Source organism: Selaginella moellendorffii, unplaced genomic scaffold (genome assembly GCF_000143415.4).
Source record: "Selaginella moellendorffii unplaced genomic scaffold, v1.0 SELMOscaffold_53, whole genome shotgun sequence".
Classification (NCBI taxonomy): Eukaryota; Viridiplantae; Streptophyta; class Lycopodiopsida; order Selaginellales; family Selaginellaceae; genus Selaginella; species Selaginella moellendorffii.
In genome coordinates, this window is record NW_003314314.1 from 623,324 (window position 1) to 648,179 (window position 24,856).

At 45.1% G+C, this 24,856-nt stretch overlaps 4 protein-coding genes across 4 annotated transcripts; all 4 read right to left on the reverse strand.

The window, feature by feature from the left end:
- Nucleotides 1–13,342: 13,342 nt before the first annotated feature.
- On the reverse strand, nucleotides 13,343–18,397 carry LOC9635977. The gene is made up of 16 exons (XM_024687377.1): nucleotides 17,700–18,397; nucleotides 16,810–17,601; nucleotides 16,657–16,758; nucleotides 16,404–16,601; nucleotides 16,247–16,318; nucleotides 16,066–16,191; nucleotides 15,890–16,006; nucleotides 15,740–15,826; nucleotides 15,641–15,685; nucleotides 15,404–15,589; nucleotides 15,285–15,350; nucleotides 15,132–15,230; nucleotides 14,983–15,078; nucleotides 14,085–14,921; nucleotides 13,958–14,019; nucleotides 13,343–13,906 (listed from the first exon to the last, which is right to left on the reverse strand). The coding sequence occupies exons 1-16, from the start codon at nucleotides 18,031–18,033 to the stop codon at nucleotides 13,451–13,453; spliced, it is 3,675 nt and encodes a 1,224-aa protein (XP_024543145.1). The 5' UTR covers nucleotides 18,034–18,397; the 3' UTR covers nucleotides 13,343–13,450.
- Nucleotides 18,398–18,520: 123 nt separating this feature from the next.
- On the reverse strand, nucleotides 18,521–20,692 carry LOC9660870 (vacuolar protein 8). Its single transcript, XM_002982330.2, has 2 exons — nucleotides 18,748–20,692; nucleotides 18,521–18,620 (listed from the first exon to the last, which is right to left on the reverse strand). Coding segments are annotated over exons 1-2 (1,728 nt in total). The 5' UTR covers nucleotides 20,475–20,692; the 3' UTR covers nucleotides 18,521–18,619.
- Nucleotides 20,693–21,556: 864 nt separating this feature from the next.
- Nucleotides 21,557–22,898, reverse strand: LOC112350710 (probable protein phosphatase 2C 21). The gene has a single exon (XM_024687405.1). The coding sequence runs from the start codon at nucleotides 22,862–22,864 to the stop codon at nucleotides 21,884–21,886; it is 981 nt and encodes a 326-aa protein (XP_024543173.1). The 5' UTR covers nucleotides 22,865–22,898; the 3' UTR covers nucleotides 21,557–21,883.
- Nucleotides 22,899–23,059: 161 nt separating this feature from the next.
- Nucleotides 23,060–24,680, reverse strand: LOC112350723. The gene is made up of 5 exons (XM_024687438.1): nucleotides 24,617–24,680; nucleotides 24,364–24,559; nucleotides 23,837–24,310; nucleotides 23,273–23,781; nucleotides 23,060–23,211 (listed from the first exon to the last, which is right to left on the reverse strand). The coding sequence occupies exons 2-4, from the start codon at nucleotides 24,381–24,383 to the stop codon at nucleotides 23,538–23,540; spliced, it is 738 nt and encodes a 245-aa protein (XP_024543206.1). The 5' UTR covers nucleotides 24,384–24,559; nucleotides 24,617–24,680; the 3' UTR covers nucleotides 23,060–23,211; nucleotides 23,273–23,537.
- Nucleotides 24,681–24,856: the final 176 nt, after the last annotated feature.

Genomic DNA, 24,856 nt, shown 5'->3' on the forward strand with positions numbered 1-24,856 from the left:
AACTCCTGGGGACAAGCTTGTTTTGGTCTCTACTTTCCTCTCTGCTTTCTTCAAACCCAAACAACTTGATTTGGCAAAAACTTATAACTCCTCATCAACTACAAGGTTTGTATAGCCTGCTTTCTTCCTGTTTGCTTTCTTTTAGTCTGCTTTCTTTGGAACTGCTACTTTTATGCTAGGAACCTTGCCAACCTCCATAAACTTGCCACTGAGTTTTACTCCCAGTCCAGACCAATCTTCTATAGAAGAGAGTGTTCCCTGCTCTTGATCATAACAAAGGACCTCCACTCCTTTACTGTGCAAGCAGTGACATTGGGCCAAGGTTACTGTTGAAAGACTATTAGCTGGTGTCTAGTCACTCCATTGCACTCGCTGCCCATTCAAAATAAAAAAAAGTCACTACTCCTGGAAATTAACAACAATGTCTCCCAGTTGTGCCAGTGTCTCTACTCCCAGAATGATATCAATTGCTCCCATGTCCAGAATATAAAGCTCCCTGAATATGACTCCCTAAATATTATATCCATTGATATCGAAGGAGCACCAGGCTTGCTCAGATGCACATACAGTCCCCCCATCTACAATCTCCACCTCTTGATGAAAGTGTGTGATGCATTAGAATCCAACAAGCCAAAAGCAACCTGATCGTTGATCTGGCCCTTCAAATGGAAGCATGTAGTCTGGTTTTGCCAAGGAACACAGGTCTAGAAATCATAGCTCTTGCTTTTGCCACCTGCTGGTCAGCTATCCCTTCTTCTCGACCACCTTCCTATACAAACACCTCATGTGTATTGTCAATATCATCTAAATCCACTTCATGCTCATCCTTCTTGAAATATAACATTGCAGCCCATCCCTAGATTGCCACCTTATTCTTGTGTGCCAAACAAGAAAGATGTTGGTCTTTGCTCACAATCGAAACACTTCCCCAATTTAAGGTCCTTTGTTTATTTTGCCTTCTGCTGGGGTGTCCTCTCTTTCCATGGTTTCTTGTCTCTTGTTGCACTAGTCACAATAGAGTTGTTTTCAGTGCAATTAAATGGCAAGATCTCTCGTGACAGTTGGATCCATCCAACAATATGCTCTGGTCATCAAAAATGCCTTTCAATCTCACAAAATCATTCGTTGAGTGTTGCCAAATAGAAGTTAATTTTGCCTAAGCTACATCCACTGTTAAAGTCGTCGGAAGGGAAACAATATAACATTGTATTACCTCCTCTGGTACCCCCACTATCTAGTATGATTGAGGAAGCAAGCTTTGTTGAAAGCTTGAAGATCTTGCTTCTGCCACTCGTATTGCAAGTCACAAAGATTGTTAAATGGTGTCAAGATAAACATCTCCTCTAGCATCTTCTTGAACTGTGGCCAAGAGGAAAAGATTCTTGCTTGCTCCAGACTGTGAAACCATTCTGAACCAAGCTCCTTCAAGTACATAGCCACAAATGGAACCTTCTTGTGGTCCTTCTGCTTCCTGAAGACAAAATTCCTTTCCAATTGCCTGATCCATTCTTGCAGCTTCAATCAATCATTTGCCCCATCGTATTGATCCACTGGAAATTTCTCTAGATCCTGCCATCTGGAGGTTTGAGGTCCCCAACCCCAGATCCCTTTGCCCGCTAGAAGATCCACCTGACAAATCTTGTCAAGGAGATCCTCATACCAGGGTGTCTACTCGATTATTGGTAGCGGCCGAGAACTAGAATCGACAAAGACTTCCTCCTTCGAAGACAATCTTCGTTAAGTCCCCCTCCTTCTAGGCATGCAGCCCCCAGTCCACTTGCTCAGCAAGCCTGAACTATTTGTCACTGATCTGCTGCAACACCAATGCTGTGGCATGCTCCAAAGACTGCAAGGTTTGCTGGAGTTGATCTTGCTGGCTCACTAATTGCTTATGGTTTTCAAGATATTGCTGCATAAACGATTGAAGTGCCCCTTCAACTCATTCACCAATTCCCCAGCCATGGTGTGCTATGGCAATTCCTCCAAGTCTGGAACAACGTTGATGCTTGATCCGCCGATCTTGTGATTTCTTGATCGCCCACAGCATGGTGCTTATCTTTGGATCCTCGCCATACCACACTGCCAAAGACAAAAAACTCGACTGCCCACGAAGAAACCTTACCACACAACAGAGGTCGGATCCCAGATCACAATGAAACCCATCACAATGGAAATTGCTGGCAATTGGCATGGCAGATCTGTCACTTTCAGCCCTCACTAGAAGAAACAGCTCCAATACCAAATGAAAGGAGTGAATCATAGTATCGATCATTCCCCAATATCTCATGAATCAAAGGGAATATAAAAAAGAGAATGAATAGGAAAGGATGGAGAAAGAAAATGAAAAACCTTCCATACTCTATTAGCCATGTCCCATATATCCTACGTTCCGTATAATCCAGTCTGTAACAGCTGCTGTTTCAATTTCGGTAGGTGTCTTGTTGTGAGCATGTTTAGACATGGTACTTTGAAACGAGATGCATACCTGCTGAAGTGCAGCAGCCGATTCTAGCTCGTAAGTATCTTGCTCGACAATGTTGTGGTGCAAGCTCGAGCAAGTCAGCGTGGAGCAGCTCGCAACCAACCTGTTTATTGCGAGAGAGTGATGATAACTTGGAAACCAAGTACGTGGGTTGTGGTTCTGGACTGCTGCATGATTATCCGTCCCAGCTTCTAGAATGTCCGTTCTTTTCTCAGATTTAAACATGGTTCAAACATCAGGATGCCTCGGCTGATGACTTGGAAGTTTCATTTTGCAGGTCGTGTTCTAAAGTTTATCTTAACGCATGGAGAGCTAGAAATTGCCTTCACAGGAGGCATGGTCTTGCTATAGTTTACTTATTTGTCTAAACATGCCCACTGAACCATCAGGAATCTTCCCCTTTTCCCCATGTCTTCGGGAGCAGGTACTCATAAAGCTTGAAGAATGTCCTCAAACACAGGTTGGATTTCAGGACTTTGACATGATTCAATTACACCGGCTTGAGCCACGGGTTTTGACCTTCTGCGGTCCCAAGGGGCGATGACAATGGAAGCCACAATCAATGGACTTTATGAAGGATTGAATGTGGCAGATTTCTAAGAAATTCTAGAAGAGTATTTGACGTTGTATGTGCGAGAAAGTGCTCAACGTGTTTGGTTTTGTTTTTGAGTTTTTGTCTTTCTCAAAAAGAAGTGTCCCAAGGATTCCCTCAATGGCTCCTGTTTTGGATCTTGTCTTTGAACCTGATTGTCTTGCTTGGTTTCAGGATGAACTGGATGAGACAGAATCATCAAGAGGTTTGTGTAGTATTACCGAGATCAACCACTAGGCAGAGTAAAACTCCTGATCCATCTGTGGAGCAGCGATCTAGAGTCGAGAGTGACCCTTGAAGGTGACGATCAATGCACCGGACATCCAAGATTGCAAGTATTGCAGTGAGGCGCCTGCAGAGTTTGATCGTGGGAAGGATATCCAGTTAAAAGAGGAGCTTAACGTGAATACAGAACCAGTTCCATGGGTAAGTTCTGGGATCATCAGCGTTTCTTGGTGATGACGATAATCTCCCGTTAATTAACACGATGTGTCCAGCGTGACACCAACACCCAGAAACTGTAGACGCGAGATTTCTCCTGGCACCTTGGCACCACGACGAAACACGCAAATCGGTTGGAGTTGAATCCGATATGGTGTCAATGGCTGGAATGTTTGGAGCTGCGCTGATACAAGGCCGGGTTTTCATCACCAAGGATTATCACTGTGCCAGGCACAAAGGATGCAACAGGTTTCTAGACTCTTTGATTATTGCTTCTCGACCAAAAATTTATTTAATTAATATTAACTAATATTTTAACCAGTTATTCTATAGAATAAACTAAGATATTCCATGATGTGGACTGCACCAAAAACCCTTAAAGTGGACACACTCCTAAACTAAAACTGAAGGAAGTGGCAAAACTCTGACCACTGAATGGCCGCTCGTAAGAGAGAGTAATCTCAGGGAAGAGCTCGTGTGGCTGATGCCACGGCCTCTCATGTGAGTGACAAAGCCAGGGACATGAAAGTAGTCTTGTTTGACGAATACATGACAGTGTCCTCCGGAATTCATAAAACTACAAGCGAGAGGTGTCCCTCGATCTTCTCATTCTTTCGGTAGCACAAAGTAGCAAGAACTAAACAAGAAAAACCCTTTACTACTGCAGCTTTCTGGAACACACCCCGAAAGCTCGCAACCAATAAGTTGTGTCTGATTTGCTCTCAAAATAATCACTGGTGTTCCTTTACAAGCTCCCAGGTCTGCTGCTACGCCTGCCTCGATCACTGCTGCCACTAATCTCAATGTTGAGATATCTCATCTAGTAGCAAAGCTCGATGAACAGGTTGAGACTGACAACAAGAGTGTGGATGGTCGTTCCTCCAATCTTCTACTGCATGGTGATTCCTTGAGACGTGCTAAACTTATGCAATTTCGCGTTCAGAGTCGGAAGGAGAGAACGTTCAAACACTGCATCCAATGTAATTTTGGACCTTAGCCTCCCTAATCAAGCTTATTACTCGCTGTTTTGAGGTTTCTTGCACTGTCCAGATTTCTTCTTCTTCAAGTAGTTCTAGGGAGCTCTTTAGTTTGGATGAAGCTGTTTTGGCATAGCAGCAAGAAATTCTTCACTTGTGAATCTTCCAAAGATGGATGATTGGAAGGAGGAATTGGACAACAACAATATGAACAAAAAGTCGTGATCACAAGGAGGAGGAGGAGGAGGAGGAGGACAAGACTGCCATGAATCATGACCACAAGAAGAAAAGAAATAGTATTATCCCTAGGAAGTCATCAGATACAATGTGATGATCAAATGCATTTTCCTCAAAGCACCAAAAATATCTAAATTTTCAAAAGGATTTTTGCCCGCGAACGATAGCGGTGGCCGGCACATAAAACAATACAAAGCCAAGCCCTAACACTTATTTTTTCCTGTCTCTCACGCCATGGTGTTCGTCCTCGTCGGAAGTCCTCTACTACTGCAGGCTTCTGGAACATACCTCCAAAGCTTGCCACTCCCTACAACCCGTAAGTTTAAAGTTTCGTTGTCTGATTTCCTCTCGAAACTAATCACTGGTGTTTCCTCCTAAGCTGCTACGCCTGTTTGGATCAACACTCCCGTCAATGGCTATGCTGAGCTAGTCGCAGAGCTCGACGAACAGGATGAGACTTTTCCAATGGATGCTGGTTCCTTCAATGATGATTATTCAGGCGTTGCAGGATTGGCTCCTGCCACAGTTCAGGTATGGTATCGGTTTTTTCTTGCTGCACTGCTTCTTTGTTTATATGAGACTGATGAAAATTTCTTAAACCAAGCACGAGGATGATGATTTCGAGCTGCTGCATCCTCAGATAGCTGGGCTTGTGGAGGATGATCACGAGCTACAAGTCCCGGCTGATGTTACAATTTCGGTATGTGTCTTTTTATCCTTTTTAGTCCAATTGGTGATCACTCGCAGTAAACAGGTTGGTTGCGAACTTCTCCACGCCGACTTGCTCACGCAACATTGTCACGAGCAAAATACTTATGAGCCAGAATCGGCTGCTGCACTTCAGCAAGTATGTTTCTTGTTTCAAAGTACCATTGTCTAAACATGCTCACAACAATCAGGTTGATACCTGGGAAACCATAATACAGGGAGAGCTAGAAATGCTCGTGCCTTCACAGTCCTTCATCCCTCCTGAGGTATGGTCTTGCTACAGTTTTCTTATTTGTCTTAACATGCCCACTGAACCATCAGGAATCTATGAATGCTGGTCTGGAGCTACTGCCCCTGTTCCCAATGTCTTCGGGAGACTGTCAGGTACTCAGAAGGCGTGAAGAATGTCCTCAAACACAAGTTGGATTTCAGGACTTGAAATGATTCAATAACACCGGCTTGAGCTCGAGCTCCCACGCCACATATGTGCTGTCAAAGATGTCAAGAGGAGGACCCGGGTTTGCGGCTTGGAGTTTATGAAGGATTGGTTTCAAATTCAGATTTCTAAGAAATTATAGACTATTTTACGTTGCCTGTGCGAGAAAGTTAGTGCTCAACACGTTTGGTTTTGTTCTTGAAGTTTAGATCCCATCATAGTCAACCTTGCTTGCCTTCCTCAAAAAGATGAAAGGAAATCTCTACAAGGTAATATTACCAAGATCAACCACTTCCACGACCTCGGCGACGTCGAGCAGAGTAAAACTCCTGGGCAGCGATCTGAAGTCGAGAGCGAGCAGCACACCTCCACCCTTGAAGATGACGATCAATGTGCCGCACATCCAGGATTGCAAGCGTTGCAGTGAAGCAACTGCAGAGTTTGATTGCGGGAAGGATCCATCCTAGAAGGGATTTGTCCAGTTAAAAGAGGAGCTTGACCTGAGTACAGAGACAGTTCCATGGGTAAGTGCTTGGATCATCAGCGTTTCTTACTCGCTTTTTTCGTGGAACAGGTCATTGGTGGTGATGACGATAATCTCCCGTTAACTAACACGACGCGTCCAGCGTGAGATTTGGTTGCACCAACATCCCAGAAACTATAGACATTTCTCCTGGCACCTTACCACGACGAGACGCGCAAATCGGTTGGAGTTGGATCCGATATGGTGTCAATGGCCGGAATGTTTGGAGCTGCGCTGATACAAGGCCGGGTTTTCATCACCAAGGATTATCACTGTGCCAGGCACAAAGGATGCAACAGGTTTCTAGACTCTTTGATTATTGCTTCTCGACTATAATATATAATCTCAGGATCCAACCACACTCGCTGGTCGTGCTACTTTGTTCCCGAGGCATCTGAGGAGTGCATGGCAAGGGCACTGTGGCTAGCTTCGCAAAAACTGGCCCAGGACGTGGGAATTATCAAGGAGTTTAGTGGCAATCATTGGAATGGTAGAATTCCAAGGTGAGAAAAAGGTTTTTCTCATCAGTAACGTAGTATAATCTTGTTTTAGTTTCTAGGGGGAGCCTTGGAAAGCAATTGGACCTACAAGCTCATGGCACATTGGATGCATCTGGATGCCGCGGCCTCTGTTGAGCATTCATGTGAGACAGGGTGACAGCCAGGGAAATGAAAGTAGTTCGCCAGTGTCCTCTGGAAGAGATTCCCGCAAGTAAGAAATGTGTGGCTTTCAACAGAAATGCAGGTACAAAAACCATTGACAAGGATTTAATCCCACAAGATTTGAATGTGTGTAGAACTTCGTGGATGAATCAAAGGAGTACAAAGGCTGGAATTTTTATTACAGCGATATTCGAAGGCAAGTTGGACAATCAGAATGGCATAGTATATGGCGTTGCTTGGAGACAAGCAAGCGTTTGACACTGCCTTCGTAAACTTGGTAATGGCGCCCAAGTGTCCTGAAGGAGAAGGTGAAACCCCGATCGGTTAGAGAGGTGGTGGAGCATGTGGCTCCCTTGCACTCTGACTCTATCCTACGCTCATCTGGGGGGCGAGACATTGACCTAGACATGGTATACTGGTGGAGGCCACAGCCTCTTTTGGTACAAGATTAGACCTACATGTGACATGTGAGAGTATCACTATGTAGTTTCATAAGAGGGCAGAACATTTAGTTTTTTTATTAGTGGGACATTGGGAATGTACATATATATTTCATCCACTTGGAATTATAGAAGTGATTAATTGAGGATCAAAACTTTTTTAATTTTAACTTTATCAATGGCCTCTTTAGAAAATAAACTTAACAATCAAAATATACCAGTGAAAACATCCCAGGTGATTGTAATATCAGGGAAATTTTTTCTACAAACATGAGATTCTCCAAATCTTTGAAACTCACCACTTATTCTGATGCTGCCATTTAAGGGACTGGCTTTAACAAAACCTTTCACGATGGACACACTTTGCCACAGCTGCAGAGATTGCTTCACTCTTGGGAAGCACAGTCTACTTTGTCATTCGTAAACACAATTGCCGTGGCTGGTTGGCCTCCATGAAAGAACTCCTCAACACACTCTTATGGAAAGTGTTGGAGGAAATCATAAATTAAACCTCATGGCTTAATTCGTCTAAAGAAACTAGAAACATTGTGATTTTCCCGTCTCAACAGCACCAAAACTGCATCCATGCTTTAAACAAAGAGGATGGCAAGAATGCATATGGTTTTGAGACTAAGTATGTAGAGGTCATCTAGGATCTTCAAACTAGAAGAGCAAATATGCTTTTTAGCTTCTCTGTGTTTTGTGCATCTAACAATGATCCCGACAGACAGATTGATGCCACACCAAGTCTGATGCAACTTGCCACTGAAGCTCCAGCCATGGAACAAACAAGGGTGTGAGTACTTCATTGTAAAACTAATGAATCAACATCAAGGAAGCAACACCAACATGACATAGAGATGTCAAACCTCTTTGGCAGCAACCGGGGCAAGACCCTACTACCTATACTTTGCAAGCGCTTGGGCCTACATCTACAAGGTGGTGCCAGCAAGTCCAGAAAAAAAGCTGTGTCAAGAACTTACTGTAGTTTTATTTGGACCAAAGTTACTTTTTATACTTTAATCAAGCTAGATCCAATTCAATATGAAATCATGGAAGATTTCAAGTATATTGTTCCCCACCACCAGGATGATCAAGAGAAGCCTTTCAAAAGAATGGTCCAAATGGAAATGGTGGCAGTGGTGGCAGTTATAACTCATCATCCAGCAGCTATCTTACAGTTTAGAACTGATTTAATAGCCAGCTAGAACTATATTAAAAACTTTCTAGAAACTCAAGAGTTCATATAGAAAAAATGAAAGAATGAACAATGTAGGAACCATTGGATAAAAAAGAGTTATATCTAATAAAATATGTATAGTTGCTATACATCTTAGGGCCTACTTGTGAAGAAGAGGTTAAGGGCTTGTGCCAGCCCATTACCACCCAAAGCGGCCCTTGACTGGCTTTCATGGGGCAGGCACAACCCAGTTAAGCAGCTCTTGGCATATTTTAATTGGATTAATAAAATTTTGGAGAATTTGTTCATGCCATGTAAGAAATAATATAGGTTCTCTAGAACTGTACAAGCCATGTCAACTATATATAAACAATTAAAGAGAAAAAATTTATAGAAGTCCACCTCTTTTGTCCAATCAATTAAAGGTTTTGGGATAATTAAAGTTAAATATACTTAGGCAATAGTAAGATCAACTTAACTGGGGAGGCTGATTAACATGTATATGCTCCCCTGTTAACCTCTAATAACATAGCTCACCAGGCTTCTGTCTAGATTGCCATATTATTGACAATAATAACTCCTATAACTTGCATCACACTGTTGGGAGCCATTTGACTTGAACTGTTATACATGATAGTATGAAAGTGGGAGGTATGGTGTGCAATTTGTAAACCATATGTAGATAATCACATAAAAGCATCTCAAAAACTGAACACACAAGACTCTCCACATGTTGTCCTACAATTAATCTATAATTTTATGACTATGATTTTCCCATCAGATGGCCATGGCAAATTTCCATTATCACTCCATACATGCATATGCATGGACCATTCATTCATTGATTCAACATGAGCATAACTTTGATTGGGTCAGTAGTTTGTCTTTGGTCCCTAATATTATTGCCCAAGATGGGATTTAATCAGTATGGTAGATGAGTTTTCTAGCAAAAGGTGAAGTCTATCTTCTATTTGTAGATCATTCATTTTTTCCTATTACAATGTCAAAACTATCTAACATATGGTATTTGTTGATGGCATGTGTGAAAGCAGCTGGTTTGTGTAGACTTTTCAATTTACCTTTTTTAATTGGAGAACCAGGTCTAGTGGAGGATAAAGAATATAGTATTATATATCACGGCATTGATATGTTTGATAAATCAAGTGTTGAGAGTGAGATAGAGATGTTTCTGAGGTAAGTTAAAAATATCTATTGTCATACTAAATCTATTATATACTAAAATAGTAATTCGTACAGGGATTTGAAAATTTCCTCCAGTCATGAGGCTTTGGAAGTCTAATTTATTTTGCTATTTGGATGCAACTTAAAATTCTCAAGACCAAAACTACTATTTACTTTGCAACTTATCTTGGAATTTCAAGGCCAACACTTTACAGGTATACAAAGCCATCGACCCCAAGTGGAGGGGGATTCCACTAGCAAAGGTACTAAATCATCTTTAGGTTAATGTTTCTATGAATCATACTGGTACAAACTAGGGACTATCAACTCCTGCTCCTGCTATAGAACTATAGGATATTGCTTTAATCAATGTTAAATATAACAAGCTTTAGCTATACTTTAACAAAGACACTTAACAAGAAATCATTGATAAGAATACTCAAACGATGTGCTATATGTACTGCATTATATAATTATGAGTTTAATTTTATATTCTACAAATCATTTCCAGAAATTAGTCTTAGTCTTCTTTGTTGTAGCCTATTGCAAGCTTATGAGATATGGTTTTTTCTGTTCATACTGTGATCTATAGTGCAATTCATTACATTGTTGTGTATGAATTCTTAACCACAAAGTAAGCACATGCTATTTTTAACATTTACACATAGGCTGTGAGGCGGTTCGGTAGGCCAAAATGACTAAGAAGTGACAATGCTTTTGAGCATAATGAGGTTGAGGCTGATATGATGAGTTATTAGGGGGTAGGAGCTAGAAGTTTTATACACATGATATCAAAATGAAACTAAGTATAATGTATTTGTGGTTTTTGGATCTTTCTTGGCTACTACTTACTGCTTTATTGCAACACATTAGGCACTTGAACTGTCTCAGATAGTGTCGGTAATGGCTTATTTCTTAATGACTTATGTCGAGTGGTAAGTAGAGCGTTGTGGCTTGAAATTTTCGAGCATATCATATAATTTTACAAGCACTTATTCGAGTTTATGGAGGATATTGGAATTTTGGATATCTTTAATCCATGACACAAGAAAAGCTTGCAATGTGTATATACACTTTACTTTGTAAAGGATATTTCCTACTAGGTTGCTACATAGAATCTTTATAAAGTACTATTGAGAGCTTTGCCACGGGTGAGAGTGGGATATTCTTTAAATATGCTGAGATTCTTGTATAGAAACTCATAGAGTGCGAGATAGACAATATAGGACAAGAATTTAGACATTTAGCATGGAGTTTAGATAGCAAGAGAGCATGTTTTCATTGTTAATGGTGTTCTACCCTCAACAAATAATGAACCCGACATAACTTTGATTGGAGTTTATTGGAGAAAGATTGCAAAGCTATTCCATTATGGGTTTAATCCTTCCCTAGTTGCATGTTGGGAGCTTCACCACCTTGTAAATCTTAGAGCATGAGGGTGAGAGTGGGATATTTCTTGAATATTCTAAGATCTTTGTATAATATAGGGTTATTAGGATGCAGAAGGGGTGCTCTGGGCCCTTGTCACCAAGTCAACTTCACAGTTGTAATAACAAACTAATTATAAAGGTGATATATCTCCAAGATATTCGGATTGAATTATTAGTAAATATGTGCTAGGGTTGTTGCTATTAGGGTGATTTCATCGATGGGATGCTTTAAAATGCAATCCAACTCATTTTGCAAGCACCTCCACATTTGTTACTCCCAAATGCCATGATAAAGACTAGAGCTTTCATTTGTTGGTCATACAAGTTAGACAACTCACAAGAGCATCAAAGAGTTACAAAATTTTGAGGAGATCTCCATTAAGGCATACTACTGGCCCACAGAGATGTCTTGGGCTTACATTTGTAACAAGAGCAACTTCTCCCATTCGACAGTCATTTTCTTATACAACATTGTTAAGCATCTCATTATAGAATATGCGCCAAAGAGAAATGCATGCCCTAAATACAATGGCACTTTTAAATTCACAAGCTAGTGCCATTTTATATTTAGTAGATTTTCAAAATTGCCCTAAAGACTAATTCCTAAAACTGGATGAAAGCCCAAAGTGTGGTTTTATATATGATAGGGGATATAAAGGGGATCTAAATATATGGTAGGGATAGTGGGTAAGTTGGGCATAAATAATTAATCTAACACATTGTTTAGCTTTCCATTGGGTGTATTTTAACTTGTTTTGCATTTAGTTTAGGTCTAAACCCAAGATCTATACCATATTAATTATTGGAGTACCCAGTATTAAGCCATCAGTATGTTAAAATTATGCCAAACTTCATTTGGTTTTATTTTGCATGTTGCCTTTAGTGTTGGGATGTTGGATGGTTTAAGACTATTTTAATATCACTCATGCTCCTATTTTTTCACTCATTGGTTGTATATTTAAGAGTTGTTCTATGCTTTTGTTCCTTTATTCTATGGCTATATGTTTATGAGTTTAGCTCCCTCTCATTCAATGACCCAAGGCTTTGAAATTTGGGTTTCACTTTGTTGCCCTTTGCATATGTGTCCAAGGATTAGGTTCCACTATGTGTATGGTAAATTAGAGTATAGGGTGAAAATCACATACATTACAACTATACAAAATGATTAAATCTAGAAACCATACAAATAATTCATTGATTGAACTTTGTTAGCATTCACACATTATACTCAAAGGAAAGAGTCAAGTACATCTCTCCTTATAGCTACACTTTTTAGTGGAATATAGTAAATTAATAGAATCATACTTGCCTCATTGCTTGCATTTGAGTGCTTGCATTGAGATAGTTTCAACTCTACATGAAGTAAATAACGCAAGAGTGGGCTTTCAGCGTAAAAATCCCAAATCCCAAATTCTCTTAAACACTAGTTGGATGTGCAAAATAATTGAAGCCTCAATTTGGATATACTAATTTGTTACACTATATAACATTTATATGAAGCATTATTATAAATAAATTGCTATGCGTTATATATAGCAATGTTTGGTTTGCTTAATAGTATTTTTTTTATTACTTGTTAATCCAATTGATCAAATAAAGTTTATAATTATAAGCATATTTGTAATTTATAAACATAAAATTAATCTTATTGCATATCAACCATTAGATGATAGAATAAAAAGAATATACTAGAAAGGGTTTAAGAAAGTTTATAAATTATAAACATGTTTATAAATTATAAATACAAGATTAATCTAAATGAGTAAAATATCCTAGAATATCCAAGCATATTTTAAATATATCCACTACTTTCTATAGGGCAAATCAAAAATATATTTCAAACATAAGTAAATTTTGGAAAAGCACAAAAGTTTCTCACTATGTTTTATATAGTTAAAATTTGAAAAACCACATAAACTATCCTTTCCCTGTTTGGAGACAGGGAAAGGGTAAGTTTCAGGGTGACAATAGAGAGTAATCAACTACAATTTGCAGCCATAGCCACCACTGCTGCAACTCACGTCAAAAAGAAAAGTTACGTCAAGACCATCGTTAACTTGCTGCTGCTCAACTCAAGTAGAGTTCCATTTGAAAGTTGCTTCCAGTTTTTGTGTGTTTGACATATACTTTAATCTAAATGATGGCCCGCCACCAGGACGATCAAGAGATGCCTCTCAGTCGTTGTCTGTCCAAAAAGAATGGCCCCAATGGTGGTGGCTGTGGCAATGAAGACGGTGGTGGTGGTGATGGCGGCGATACCTCATCATCCAGTCCCATCTTTTGCAGCCATCTCTTGATATAATCACCTACAAAGTATCCCGCCACCGATGCCACAAAACCCGTGAGAAGCAGATTAACGATGGTCTTGGCGTAGCTCTTCTTCTGAACGTGAGCTTTCCCCAGGCCGAGCAGACACAGGCAAGCCAGCGACACGGCCGCCGTGGCTGCAAACTTGTAGTCTTTATCTCCACTGGCTCGAAACGAGAATCCATAAGTCAGTGGAGCGAGGCAGCCGAAGATGAGAAACGAGGCGATGGAGATGGAGCCGTTGATCCACAGGCTCTGTCCGATGTACTGCTCGAACGAGGTGTAATCGGTCTGGTACAAGCTCCCAATCTGGAAGAACAATGTCACTGACTAAAGTTTACAAAATGGAGAACCACTTACGTTATGGAAGAGCGTGATCAATCCCGCGATCAAGTTTGCTAGGCTCAAAGCGAGAACATTAACTGTGTCACATGAAAGATCAGCGAAGAAAACGAAAAAGAACGAAGAAAAGCTATGAAAGACATACTTGTTTTGGTTCCCGAGCCAGCTCCAGAGGACACCACTGCCAGGCTCGTGAGTGTCACGTCCAATCCTCCATATACAATGCTCTTGACATACTCCTGTATCTTTGGAGCTCCTGGTTGCTGGTGGGAAGGATCTGGGATAACTTCTGCGATGGACAGTGCGGTTTCCACAGCCTGCTTTGGATCATCGCCTCGAACTTGGATGAGTGCCTCGGGGCTCTTGACGGAGACTGTGGCAGTCACTGGTCCGGCAGCCGGAGCGAGAATGCCTGCTGCGTCTGATAACGAAGCTACAACTTCTTGAACGTCGAGCTCTCTCTGATCGGGTGTGAGCAATGGCTGCTTAAGTTCCTCCACTTGAGAGGTTTCTTTCGGTTTCTTTGGAATGGGAGCAACTTCCTGGATCTCGGACTGAGGTACTTTGCTCGCTGGCTGCTTTCTCCTGTCGATCAGACTCTCCTCTTCATCACCATCTTCCTCTTCTTCTTCCTCCTCCTCTTGAATGATCACCTTAGTTGGACGATCCGATCGAGCTGCGTCCTGATAGTTTTTTGGAGATTCTCTCTCCAAGGCATCGAGCAAGGCCCATCCTGTTGACGGCGTTGAGACGAGAGTCTGTGTGGTGGTCTTGTCGTTTTTCCCGGCCGGGTCGCTTTTCTGGCTCAAAGTCATGTCCACAAACGTGGTTGCGTTGTCGACTTGGACTGTGCTGACTTGCGTGTCTGCTTTCTTGGCTGTGCTCTTCACAGTCACGACGTTGGTGATCGTTTTGATCCAAGCCTGGATTCGGGTTTCCTTGCTAATAAACGATTCCTCGCGAGCACTGTCTTTGCGAGGAGCTGCACATCAGGTTTGTATTTGCGATGAGCATACCGGTGTTTGAAGAATGATGGTACTTACTTAGATCTTTAACTTTATCTTCCGTTTTAGCTGTTGACTGCAGTTTACTGTTGTCTTCTATGACGAGATCATTCGTTGGTTTCTCCTCGCTTGCGACTGCCCACCAAAACAGTTGAGGAAAAGTGAAAAGTAAAAACAAAATGGAGAACCTTTTGTTTCTTGATGTTCGGGCTTTGTATCAGCACCCCACGAGTAAGCTGGAATCAGAAGAGGTAGACAGTTTAAGCCAGCTTTGATGTCAACGTCCTCTGCTTGCAAGATCAGTGAGTGATGGTTCAACAAAAATAGAAAAAGAACCATACCTCGTTGAAAACTCCACGGAAGACAATCGCAAGAATCTGTCTTTTTTTCCTCTGCACTGATAACTCCTGCAGTGAGAAAGCTCAGCAGCAGCAACTTAAAGAGAGAATGTACGACATACTTTCATAAGAAACATGTGTTTCAGATGGAGCTGAAGCTGGAGGTTGCGTTGATGGAATATCAGCCTGAGAATCAGCTGCTATGTCACTGCTTTCGAGCTCGGAAAGATCTGTTGGCACTTCTTTGTCCTTCGAAGTACTACCCTGAGGCTCAGGTGCTTTTGTCACTGGCTCAACAACACGAACCTCTGGCAAATCTAGCAGTTATAGTTTCATAAGGATTCGATTGTATCACTGACCTTCTGTAACCTTTGAAGTGTGAGTTGAGCCTTGAGTATCTGTGACTGAAAACCGCAAAATCAAAGTATTTATAATCACAAGAAAGGGAATTCACGTACCATCTTCCTCTTGTGATGTGATCTTCAGGGATGACACTGCCTGGTTTGAGTCCTGAGCTTCTTCTCCAGTCCGAACTGTGATCTTGACTGTGAGCGACACCATCGTTTCGTTAGGATCCGGAAGTAACTCGTAAATTCATGGATACACACCGTCCTCCTTCACCAAAGTTTTCTTCAAAGGCGATGATCCCCAGCTGTAAGAGGGAAGCAAAGCTGGAATACAGTTAAATCCACCTTTGTCTTCCTCCTCTCGCACCTCAGCAGCACCTGGATAAAAACAGTGACGAATTAAGTAAGTGTCTCAGAACGCCTGTAGAGATAACAACCTGAATCCTGTTCTTGGATCGTCATCGAATCGCCATCTTTGTCCCAGTACTTGGGAAGCAAGACAGGCAAACAGCTGAACCTTTCCGCGTCTCCTTCCTCCATTGGCTCGGTCGTGGCTCTATTCTCTACAAGATTCAGCAAGATTATCAAAAGCTTTTCTTTCCAAAAACCATCCCAAACCTCGTGAAGATGACAAAAATGGAAGACAGCTCCTCTCCGACTTGTCCTGCTCACTTTCACTGCTCACATGTCCTGAGAAATAAACAAAAGCCCGCAAGTAGAGATCTGACTGTACATGTTTTATAAAAACGAGTAGAAAGGCAGCATGCGTACGTACCAGTTCCATGATCTGGAAGCACGATGGTTTGCTCTGGCCGACTCAAATCGATAAATATGTCGACTTCTCGGCTCTCCTCTTCACGGGATTCTTGAGATTTGCTTATTTCTTTCGACCACGGAAACTCTAGCGGCAGACAAGTGCCGAATCCTCGGCTGGCAACTGGCTCCTCGGACGATTGCTGCAATCGAAAGCTCCCTAAAGAACAAAAACAAAGAATGTAAACTCACTCGAGCGAAAAAATGGAGCCAACCTGTTCCATCCCAGTGAAAATCCGGAAGCAAGTACGGTAGACAACTAAACTGACGAGCTCGATCGCGTACTCCGAGCAGTGGCTCGTGCAAACCATCGCGAACTGCAAAAGCTCTCGCTAGAAATACAGGAGAAACTGAAAGAAAAGTCTTACCTTTACGAAAGAAAATGGAGAAGCAAGCTAAACATCCCCATGCCTCGGACTCCTCCTCCTCGTGTTCTTGGTCTCCAAGAGCAACACCTCGTGGAGTTTCGGTCGATGGTGGCGGGGGAAGCGTCACACTCTCGGCCTCTTCGAGTTTCTGAGCCTTGGCTTGATCCGCGGATAGACTCACACAGCCAGTCGACGTCCTCTTTCGTTTCTTGAGAATCACCCGCCTCGTGATGCATGATCCACAGTTTGGACAGAGCAAGTGATGGCTGGTTTGCTCCTTGAGGATTCTCTCCAGATCATACTCAAGCTCGGGCTTTTTTTCGCTGGTAGAATCGAGTGCTTCTTTCAGCTTCTCCCGCAGCAGATCACCGTCGTGAACCGGATGACCGTGAAGAACTGGAAGAACTTCCAAAACCTCGTTCACAGCTGACCCAAGTTCTTCATGCGAAATGGTCGGATCCAAGACCTGTCCATTGCTGGGCTCGACTTTCTCCTCTTGGATCTCTCCTTCAAGATTTTCTTCGACTTTCTCAAGTCCCCCGCGACCATTGCTCATCGTCTCCGCCTTGATTCCAGTGTGTTCTTCTTCCTGATCCCGCGGAGAGCTCTCGGACACCTCCAAATCCTTCTTCTCACTCGTCACTTCACTCCCTTGTTCTTGATCTTCCTCGGAGCCCAGCCATGCATGCACGCTCTGGAAGCTCCCGCAATGCTTTCGGTGCTCTCGTCTCATCTTGGCGCTGGGACGAGGATTCGGGTAAATCCAGCCACAGTGCTTGCACGTAGAGATCCCTGTTCCAAGCGAGGGAGAACAAAGACTTAGACAAGCTACATCCTCCATAGCCATGGCGAAGAGCTACCTAGAAAGAAGAGAAAAAACATCCATGTACCTTTCTCTCGATCGTGGAACACGCTGCTCTCCGACTTGGGTTTCTTCCTGCCCCTGATCTCTCGCACAATCCCAGCGCTCCCATTCGCATTCTCATCGGATCGCTCCGACGACGATGAAGTCGAGCTGTTTTCATCCTCGGCCAAGACTCCCTCGGACTGCTCCTTCTGTGCTCGCGCTTCTCGCCCGCCACCCTTGGACGAATTCCCAGACGACCCCCCCTCCTCCTCCTCCTCCTCCTCTTGCGATTTTCCATCGCCTCGATCCGAGCGATCCTCATCGTGGTGCTCGAGTTGACTTTTGGCGGCGCCTTCACCCGGATGATTGATATCCATGGCTCCAAAATACCATGGAATGGAAGAAATCCAGTGGATCAACTGACCTTCTCCTTCGCTCTGTGGCTAGGGGCGCTCTCGCGATTCTTATTTTGTGCTTCCAGCCAGCCAGCGCTAGCCAAGAAAATGCCAAGCTGCGAAACCCGGCCACCACTAAATACGTGCACGAGAGTCATGTGGGAGAGTTTACTCCAAGAAGCCTCCAAATGTGGCTATGGGAGATCGGATTATCATAGAAAGGAAAACCATGAAAGAAAAAAAGGAGAGAAGAGAGAGATGCTATGAAATCTTAAGAATGAGATCGTCCGGAATTTTTCGCCCGCCAGACAAGAAGACTTTACGCGCGCGCCAGCCATTCTTGAAGAATCCATCCTTGTCACTATATTCGCGCTACATCCAACGGCCAGCGCTACTTCTCCAGGCCCAGCCGTCCGATCTAGGGCTAAGTCACCCTGTTAACCCTAACCCTAATATATTAGGCACAGCATTCAGATTTTAAGTTAGTTTCGTTTTGTTGCTCCTCAAATTTACAGCGATTGATCAATTTCTCTGTTTGGGTTCTGTATGATGAAGCTATCATACCATATCTGCAACATGGAAAGAAAAAGAGTTAAAAAAAACAAGATCATTTGGACAGCAAGAACAAACAGTCCAAAGAAAACAAAGATTGCAAGGAACTAAGAACAAGAAAAGCACAAAAAAAACAGGACTTACCACTCTGATGATATGTCCAATCTCTTGAGGAAGCTCCTGAATTTGCCCCCTTCCAGCTTCTCCAGCAGCTTCTTGGCCCCTGGAACCTCGCCCTCCACCAATCTCCCCAAGTAGTAGCAAGCTCCACTCGCCATGATCTGCTTCCTGTTCTTGGAGTTCCCGGCCAGAGCAATCAGTGCCGCCACAGCCCGCTCCGCCGCCAAGCTCGGCGACCCCGACGTATCCAGCAGCCGAACGATCCCCGAGATTCCCTTCTCCTCGCTCGCCACCATCCTCCGGTTGCTCTCCAGCTCCACCAAGTTGGCCAGCGCGCTCACGGCGTGCTCTTGCGCGCTCGCCATCTTCGCGTCCAGCATCCTCACCAGCGGAGCGATGCATCCGGCGTCACCGATAGCTCTCCGGCTCTCGGAGCACACCGCCATGGCTGCCACCGCCGCCGCGGCGCACTGCTGCACGCACGGCGATCCCTGCGTCAGGAATCCCACCAGCGGGTGCAAGAAACCGGCCTCCAGGATCGCTGGAACTGTGGCTGGCGACGACGCGATCCCGCGGAGGATTCCAATCCCTGCCTCCTGCGACGCCGGAGCCTCCGATCCATCGAGAAATCTCGCCAGCGGCTCCAGCACCCCTTCGCTCCACACCAGAGCACGCTTGAAGTTGTCGTCGTCCATGGCCGCCAAGTTCTGTAACGCCACCGCGGCGTGCTCGCGCGAGTGTGGAGTCCCGGAACTTAGCAAGTAGATGAGCACCTGGAGGGACTCCTCCTCCTCGGAGATCCTCCGCCGGATCTCCTCCACCGCGGAGAGGTTCCTCAAGACGCTGGCGGAGACAGCCTGCGCGACTGGAGTTCCACTCCGGCACAAATCCAGCAGCGGACTCACACCCCCGCAAGCCGCAACCGATCGAGCATTGTCTGGAACCAGCGTGAGACTCTGCAAGGCCCTGGCGGCTCTCTCGCTGGCCAGAGACCCTCTAGCCGGATCAAGCAGCCGGACGAGCGACTGCAAAGCTCCCTCGCTGACGATCTCGTGGACGCAGCTCTCCACGGTTGCCAGGCTCGCCACTGCCGCCGCGGCCTTCTCTCGCATCACAGGAGCTCGCCCGTCCAAGAGATGGACGAGCGCTGGAATGCTTCCCGGAGCCGCGGCTACCACCAAGACGTTCTTGTCATCCTCGGCCATGAACTCCACCAGCGAGTCGAGAGCTTTGATCCGCGACTCGGTGCTCCCCATCTGGAGCCTCGCCAGCAAGTCCTTGACGGTCCATTTCCTGCTCTCTTTGCTCACGCCCATCACCGAGAGGGTCATGAGCGGCGATGCCTGGCAAAGAACACCGGTCTCGATCATCAGCCTCGAGTCGTGGAGGTAGCCATCCAGCCTGCTCGCCAGGGAATCCAGCCTACTCTGCATTTGGAGCTTCCCTCCGCCATAGCTGGGAAGCGCGCACTGCGACACGAGCTCCAAACCCTCGCCCAAGCTTGCCACGAGAGATTCCAGGAGCTCCAGGCAGAGTGTGTTCTTGGCGAAGAACGGCGCGCCGCCGAGCTCGGTCAAGAGATCTGGCAGCCGCTCCAATCTCGAGATTATCATCTTCCATCGCACAAGGAAGGCCTTGACGGACGAGGAAGCCGCGACGATCTGCGCTACCAGACTCTGTGCCTGCTCTAGCAATCCCTCCCCGCCGCCGCGATCAAGAACACCGTGTTCTTGCTCCCTGGCCGTTACCATTGCTCGCTCCAGCCTTCCTAGCCTAGATTTCGCGAGCTCCGCGAGATTCCTGTGAGCGTCCTGGCATCGCCTAGACGATCTCTACAAAGAAGCGCCCTAGCAATGCTCTACCTGGCGCGTGGCGATCCCTGGCGCCCTCCATAGCCATCGATCGAGCTAAATGGGGCAATGGCGCTACCTCGGCGCTTCTCTAGGTAGGAAGAACACACAATATGTGCAGAGCGCCAGGTGGCAGGTGACGTGGCGTACGCGTCACTTCACTTCTTCCACATCAGCCGGCTAGACCACGTGTCTCCCTGTCATTGAGCGCACTCTATCATCATATCTTGGCTGACTCGCCGGTAACGGACGGTGTGGCCGCCACTGCCGTACGACCCGGGGCAGGTATACCGGTCCAATATTATGTGACGTACAAGTAAGGATCCATGTCAATGGACGCGGCACGTGTCGCTTTCCAAGTGGCAGGCATTAGTATTGAGTGCTCTTTAAAGATCGAGCTTTGACTGTTATTGTTTCATCATGGCGTAAGTATGAAAGAGAAAGCAATAAAAATTCAAATCAAGAATAACGGATCTCAATTCCAGCCCTAATTCTCGATGCCAGCGAATATTCTAATTCTCGATGCTCACGAATATCCCACGATTTAGAAAAGCGCGCAAAGCAAACATGGCCTTGCCCAGCTTTTTCCAGGCAAACTTCCATTCCATCCATGAGCAGGGCGCTTAAAGATCCAATCCAACTCCCACAACACCACTTTGGAGCTCTCTACTTAGGTTCTACACAAGAATCTTTCCAAGAATTTTATAGAGATTTTTATACTTGGGGGGGCCATTCAATGACAATAGTGGGCTATATTATGTTTGTATGTAGGTCTTTGGAAATCTCTCTCGTGAAGTCAAGCTATGATATCACACAAGTTACGTAACACACATGATCAAACAAGTTGGTATCAAAATGACAATATTCCACAGACAAAAGGATAGATATTCTGTCTGTAGCTTTGAAAAGTAGGAATGTTTGTTTGTACACGCTGGCTCGCACCACGGGGAGCCTCCGTACGAATATGGCCACCCTCATTGCTATGGATGATCTTAGCCTTCTTTTTTTCTCGGTAGCCTTTCGAGAAAAAATTGACAATGGAACAACTCGAGAACAAAACTCGAGCCACTGCTTTGTCCACTTTCATATACTTGTGATGCGAGCCAGCGCTTAAGCTTAGCTCAAAGAATTCCTTTCGAGTTGACTCCAAACGAATGCCTGTTGAGTGGATCCATCCACGCAACGTCAGCTGGATCCAGGAAAAAGAAAAAGGAGCATTCGCTTTGGAGTTATCAGCCGCTTGATAGCGATCGATTTGATCGTCGAAGAACTCGCTGGAAAAGTTTTGTAGCTCTGGAATTAATGGAACTTCATCTCTTCGATCGACGCTCCGGGGTTCTCGACCTCCGACGATCGTAGCCACGTCTTCTTTGATCATAATCGGGGTACCAGCGGTGATCTCTTCCTCTTTTCCTGCCATAATCCCGGTTATCCTTCCTTCGACGATCGTCACCACGGTAATTCTCCCTGATTCGATCATAGCCATCGCCATTCTTGCTTCTAAGATCACTGCCAAGATCATGATCACTGTCCCTTCTCGTAGCATCTCTCTTTTTCCTCTCGTCCTCCTTGAGAAACTCCACGATCACCATCGTCTTGTTATCATTGGACTGTGCTCTTGCAACGATCTCCTTCAGTGCCTCAAAGTTTTTCTCCTTGAGCGCCTTGCTGATCTCTTCCCGGCACGATTCCACATACTTCCTCTCCAGGCCATCCGACGCAAGAACCAAAAACTCGCAGCCATCACAAATCTCCTGCTCCAAGATCTCCGGATCAGCGACCACTGCCTGTTCTTCCCGGCTCTTCTTTGGATTGTCCTTGAACTCAAAGTCGCCGATCGCGCGTGTCACTGCCAGAGTGCTCAGAGATCCATCCTTGCTCACCACCCCGTCATGGACGACGCACTTGGATTTGCGAGCTCGATCGGCTTCGTCCAAGTTGCTTGGGACGTGATCCTTGGTCAGGTGGATCATCTGCTTGTTCTTGACGAGGCTGCAGTAGGAATCACCAGCGTGAGCCACGAAAAATCTGCCCTCTTTCACAAGAGCCACCACCGCCGTCGTTCCAGACACCGTCGATCCATGCCCGGCGAATCCCTCGTCAGTGCTCAAGAACACGCTGTGCAAGCTCTCGCGAAACTCACCCTTTTCGAAGCTCTCGTCGCGCACCAGGAGCTTGAAGAGATTGCTGGAGCAATACCTCGCGGCATCATCCCCACCGTGGCCATCGAAAACCCCAACCAGCGAAACGCCCGATGGCAGGCCTGTCGCGATGGCGCAGCCATCCTCCATCTCGCGCCGGCGCCCCTGATCCGTCACGGCATAGATTCGCACAAGCCGATCCTGCGCCTTGTGGAGTCCTCGCGACTGTCCACCAAAGCTATCGTACGCCATTTCTATTAATGAAGAACCCTAAAAACCACAAGGCCAAATTTATAAGGCAAAGCCTTTTCGTTTACTAGAATATCCACCGATTTAATCTATACAAGCTCGGTAACATCGACATCTATACAAGCTCGGTAATATCGTCGTCCACGTCCATAGAAACTACAGACTCGCACCATTGATCAACGAGGACGTGATCCTGGAAAACTCTCACTCGTTTTGCTGCAACATTTGGAACTGCGTCGAAATCTAGCCTGAAAAACCAAAAAGAGAAGTGTAAGCAAAAAGCGAGAACAGGGAAACGAAAAAACTTACAATCTGGAGACCTTGTCTCTCGAGATCAGGAGCTTCTGCTGCTGCTGCTGAGACCATGCAATGGCAATAGCTTCCTGAAGCGAATGAGTAACTTCTGCTACAGAATCCCCCACTGCCGAATCGAGGAGCAAAGTCGACCAGACTGGTACCACCGATCTCAGTAGGATGTCGAGGCACAGCTTTGCTACCTGGCGATTTTTCACCTGGAATGGTCTCTGTTTCTTAAAATCCACATAGAACATGGCAGCAGCCTCGATGAATTTGCTCACTTTCCCTCCTGTCCGCTCGAGCTCAACGTTGAAACCGCCCACGAGCTCCAGTGCTGATGCAACTTCGCGCAAACTGAGCCTGCTAGCAGAAGAGTGTGGAACTTCACAAGGTCTTGGAGACTCAGGTAGACCGGAACCAAAACTTTCCTCCCGACACTGAGTTTGTAAGCACGAAGGTACTGTAGCTTCTCACTGTAAACGGCCGCTTGATGGTTGTCGATTAAGGAGGGAACCATGGCCCTGTCAAATAGATACAGTCGATTAGACAAAGATATCACAAACAGCAAGCGCTTACTGCTTTAATCCGACAGCTGCTCTTCTTCCAAGAAGAATTCCTGTCCGCAGCGTATCAATCAAGAGCGAGGGATCCGGTCCATGGAAGCAGCAAAAAACTGTGTAGCGATCGATACCTTCTCCATTTTCCGAGCTCCAAAAGAAGCTTGGCAGCAGAGAAACCCGTCGCAAGAGGAAGTATAAGCATAGCCGACTCAAGCGACCATTCCCATCCAGGAAAGGATGGATCTTCTCCATACCGTGTACAAACGTGCCTGCTGCCGAGATTATTGCTTCGTCAACTCCACGGGAAGCCTCGATGCGTTGCTTCAGCTCTGAAAGTATCACGTCCAACCTCTCCTCCAGCCGAAGGCATGGCATTCGCTTCTCAGGACCATCTTCGAAGCTCACGAACACATCTTTTGTTCTCCACTTCCCTCCGCCAGGGATAAGCATCTTGTGCCACTCCTGCAACAGTTGAATCGATAGAAACTCCCTGCCAAGAAAAGTGAGCAAAGATCTACAAAGCTTGCATCTTTGTTATCTTACTCCTTGACAGCCGCTCCCATGCATAGCTTCAAAGCGTTGTAGAATGCGCGTAGCTCCTTGTACTGCTCCGTCTTGAAACTCAAGTCGCCATAGATTGCTCCCACTGTTTGCTCGAACGAAAACGCTAAAATGTCGCAAAACCGGTTAGATCTCACTGTTGCGGAAACTGAATTGCGGCCTCTTTGTCTCAATAGCCCTGGAAAGAATAAAAAAGACACTTCAGAGAATTGGAAATTCTTGGCGATCGACGCACCTGAAAACGCTGCCAGTTGTTCCGAGTAGAACTCCCTACTGCACAAGAAATCCTAGCCGACGCTCCCGCCAATCCTGTCATGGGTCGATCGATCGGAGAATGTAGATAGTGAAAGCTCACCTTGACGAAGAAGCCGCATCAAGCCCTACCTTCGGCAAAGCCGTGGTGAACGAATAGCGCCGTCACGCGAAAAAACGCTTCCTCCTCCATCGCTCCAACCCTAGCAATACGCTTCTCTAG